A 4,328-nucleotide genomic window follows, 5' to 3' on the forward strand; every position below is an offset into this window, starting at 1 on the left:
TGCTATTTTGTCACATATTTTACGTTTATCCAAAAGTTGCATATTGCACTCTTTGATAATATATTAATCAATTTTGCAGCCTTAGATACTATTGAATACAAGACAATAGCTGTACTGGAAATACATATCTAACTGAAATCTTACACATTACTGGCATATATGTATCCAACTCATCAGATTCCAACTGCAGAGTACAAACCACCAGAAACAATGTCCCAACACACAGTTAATCAGTACAGCAAGTAAAAGCTTTAGTTCTAACAGACCTTCATAAGCTTCCCAATATGTACAGCTGTTGAAATGTTTCAGCAGGGGAGTGATGGTAAGAGGATCTTTAATATCTCGCAAGATACAACATAGTTTTCTTCCTTTAAGCCTGTGCGGTAACAGTGTCAGGAGGCGTTACCTGGTGGATTGTAGCGGTCCCCCAGCCGCCCCTCCCAGGCTCCGTCACTGTCCTCATCAGAGTCAGAGTACGACTGGACCAGCTGCAGCCCTGTGGCTCCACTGCCATGGACCAGTCTGACCTGGCCCCTGCACACACACACACACATCACTTCAACAACCAACAAATCCAGATGGAGACACATGATCAAATGAATTCTACAGTGAAGCATTTACCTCAAAGGAATTGTTGTTGAGACACTTGTGGCAGTGGGTAAAGCTAGGTTCTTAATAAGTTTAAATAATGTTTTTCCAATGCGCAGGCACACTGTAACAGATGGGGGGATCAGTGACTCGCTCCAGGGTAACGGATGGGCTGCCTATTCATTTCTACTCTCCCAGATCTTGCTACTTTCCACTTCTGACTACTCTGCTGTGTTATTACTAGAGGCCCCTATCACTGTCAAGTGCTAAAAACCTGTTTTTCTTTTCAGATGTGGTTGCTAGGAATAATCTGAACTTTCCCAGCCACTTTAACTACGTTACAATCAACCTGGAATGGGGAAGGGAAATCCCCAACCTCCACATAGCTGTGGCAGAAATGAAATGTAATGTGAGCCCTTGGTAGAGAGGTGAAAACACTGCAAGCTGTCTCTCTACGTTGTACCATTTAAAGAGTACTTAATAAACTGTCACCTCCATAGCAGTTTTAATGTGAAATGAGTGGTATCCATAATCAGCCAGTACATGTGATTCCACATCATTTATTAACCCTAATCCAAAATGGGGCCCTACTTCCTAGCAGATGGTTGACCTTTTTTTTTTTTTTTTTTAAACCAGGTTTAGTGAAGTAGGACTGTGGCAAGTGAGGGTTTTTTACCTTGATCATACAGGCTCATCGTTAATTATGAATGAATATATATGTATTGTGTATCGGATCGGTACTCGGTATTGGCTGATGTGCAAAGTCCAGCAATAAAACTGTATCAGAACATCTCTGTGCAATACACCAAACTGGACCCAGAAGTGCAAAACACACATGTGTGTTAGTGTTTGTGTTCACATCTCCCAATTCACCTCCTCAGTAGGTAAGCCAGCACTTCAGCTAAGTCTACGTCCTCTTCTGATGCCGACTGTCTGTCTCCTTGCTGCCTGTCAGCCGTCCTGCGGCCCCGGCTGCTGCTGCTGCTCTGGTTCGGTTCTGCTGTCTCTGACTGCTCAGCTGGGTTGCCACTGGAAGAGCCCCTTCCACCAGACATCCCAGAACTGGACTGAGAGCCCATAGACTGAAGAGGGCCTGGCAGGGAGAATCATTTCAGGTTAAATGACAGTGTCACCTTTCACCTGGGGGAGTTGAGGGGAACACAAGCTGCGGTGTGTGCTGACTGATAAGCAGAGAGGAAACGTAGAAACAGAAGTTAGGTAACAATGGCTGCGTTAAGTTAGCACACCAGTTTAAGTGATTATTTCAGGACATTGTACTTCCACTTCTTCACATTAACAACCTAACGTTACGTGCTCGGCAAATAAACCGACCAACGCGTCCGTGCTGTACGTGAAACTCCTCCTGACTGAGAAGCAGAGGATGGTTTTGTTGAGCTAACTAGCTGTAAATGCTAACAACTTAACGTTACCGTCGGACTGTCAAACTCTTCTCGGCTTCAGTCCAGCTCTTCGTCGGCTCGGTGTCAACTCAGCGCAGAACAACCCGCTTCTGGCACAAGAAGGAGGAGCTGTGGGGTTTGACAGCACAGTGTTTGGTTCAGTAGGCTAGCAGGGCCAGTCCGTCAGTCGCCATGTTGTTTACAAAAGTGAGAAAAAACCCTGCGCGTGCCCCTGCCCTTTCGCCGTCACGTGATCAGCACCGCCGTCGCTCGTGCCTGCTCCAGTGGCCGGATTGGACCGAAAATCAATGACAAACACACACAGGTCACAACATAGCAGCGTGTCTCACACACTCACACACACACACTCTCACACACACACATATACACATATACACATATACACACATATATATATATATATATATATATACATATATATATATATACACATATATACATATACATATATACATACAACAACACACATATACACACACACACAGTATATACACACACCACCATATACATATATATATATATATACACACACACACACACACACACAGTCAGGGTAGCACATTTAAACAACATGAACACAGTCCCTCACAAAAACGAAACTACAACCAGTGTTAAAAAGGGCTTTACAGGAATTATAAAAACAAATACACTAAGTAAAGAAAGAGTGAAGGAAACAAGGTAGAAACCAGTGAATCAGACCAAATCTAGCTTGTACAGCCAAAACACATTAGGAGCAAATTAAAAGCAACATTTCTAGGTTAAATGATTCAAATATGCCACTGAGGACCCCACATCTGTAAGCCTTTTGGTTCATGGGAAAGGTTGTTTTGTTTTGTTGCATAGCTCTCTTGTTTTGTTCAACAAACAACATCTGCCCTGCTCGTCGCTTTACTTAAGAGGTCACTGTGTTCACGAACTCATCAGACACAGTTCCTCTCACATGCCAGGCTGGATTACCAGATTACTGAGCCCTACATTCAGTGTGTGCCACTTTGTTTGTAGTCATTTAAATAATGATACCCCCCCTCGCCCCCTCGCCCCCTCACCCCCTCTGCATTATTACCTCATCCTGGCTCTGACTTTCAGTCTGTGATTGAGGGGTCACCGACTGAAATTGAAGATGATGATCGATGCATGACTGTGGTATCTCATCTTTTGTTACAAGTCTCTCACGGAGGAATTAATGCTTACATACTTTTTCTTTTGTAATTACCAGAAACAAATGGATATGCAGTAAGGCCGTATGAGGCAGTTCTGGGTCTCTCTGGAACATAATGTCAGTCTGCAGTGTGCACTTAGTTGGTATATGGAGATGATACACAATACACAGCGAGCAGGGGGAACAGGAGGTGAGGAACAGGGGGTCTTTGCCCAAAAGCCCCAGGCCCCTATAGTGGGTTAATCCAGCCCAGCTGACATGGATCTTCATGACAAAGCTCCCCTGATTGGATGCTTGAATGCTACTTCTGAAACTGTCCTCTGCCTGAACACGTAAACAAAAGCAACGATTATGGGGAAGTATTTAAAACACTTGAAGCCAGAAAAATAAACAATTATAAAAATAGTAGTTATTTTCATGTCATGGATAGAAGAAAGTTTAAAGTCCATGACCTTTCAACCTTGGTCATTTGACCCCTAATATTCCCTGGGAGCTGGAGATTGATACTATTTGTGACATCACAAAAGGGGAAGCCAATCATGGCTCAGCGTTTATATTAATTGTCAATGTGGACATTTCCAGAAAAAGGTATTTGGGGGGAAGCATTTCCAGTGGAGCTTTGGTGGAGTTGCTGTAAATATATCAGACCGTGCTGTTTTTGGACGCAAACCAAAGCCGGGCGCTTCCAGCCACTATTTGCCAAGGAATCCTGTGCTGAAACTGAAGTAGGTGGACAGCATTTAAGAAGACCTTCAAATAGCCTTCAGTGGGAATCCGGATTGGAGGCGCACATTTTAGCAACGATTGTTCCTTGAATTTCCTTCACAGGTCCATGGGCTTTGCCAAAAAAAGTTTATTCTGAAGCCCGATGCAGCGTCGTGCATTTCTCTTTTGCTTGTGTAAGTGTTTATTTTATTGTCCGAAGCTTCCAGAGACACTTTCCTCTGTGCAACTCCCTGCCTGAGGTCTGTGTGTGGCGGCTTTACACAGTGCTGTGGCTGGCTGAAGTCAACCACTCACACTGCTCAGCGACATAGAGCCACCGGACAGGATTTAAATGAGGACACTGCAGTTGCAATGGTACTTCTGTTAAGTTACTGTGTTTGGGGTGAGCTGTGGGCGTATGCTTTGGAACCCCGCAGCAGGAGCGTAAGACGTAA

At 44.2% G+C, this 4,328-nt stretch overlaps 2 protein-coding genes across 2 annotated transcripts in view; one reads left to right on the forward strand and one right to left on the reverse strand.

Annotated features, from left to right (window-relative positions):
* The window catches only part of dcaf11 (ddb1 and cul4 associated factor 11), an 11,263-nt gene extending 8,974 nt beyond the window's left edge, over positions 1-2,289 (reverse strand). The window contains exons 1-3 of the mRNA XM_035655388.1: positions 2,019-2,289; positions 1,462-1,681; positions 407-534 (exon numbers count right to left, since the gene is read on the reverse strand). Of these exons, the coding sequence (XP_035511281.1) occupies positions 407-534; positions 1,462-1,667 (334 nt within the window). The 5' untranslated portion in view covers positions 1,668-1,681; positions 2,019-2,289. The remainder of the gene's footprint in view (positions 1-406; positions 535-1,461; positions 1,682-2,018) is intronic.
* Positions 1-4,328, forward strand: part of LOC118324290 (myosin-7-like) — a 165,683-nt gene that overhangs the window by 71,851 nt on the left and 89,504 nt on the right.

Source organism: Morone saxatilis, unplaced genomic scaffold, assembly GCF_004916995.1.
Source record: "Morone saxatilis isolate NCDOM2014 unplaced genomic scaffold, NCSU_SB_2.0 Contig0, whole genome shotgun sequence".
Classification (NCBI taxonomy): domain Eukaryota; kingdom Metazoa; phylum Chordata; class Actinopteri; family Moronidae; genus Morone; species Morone saxatilis.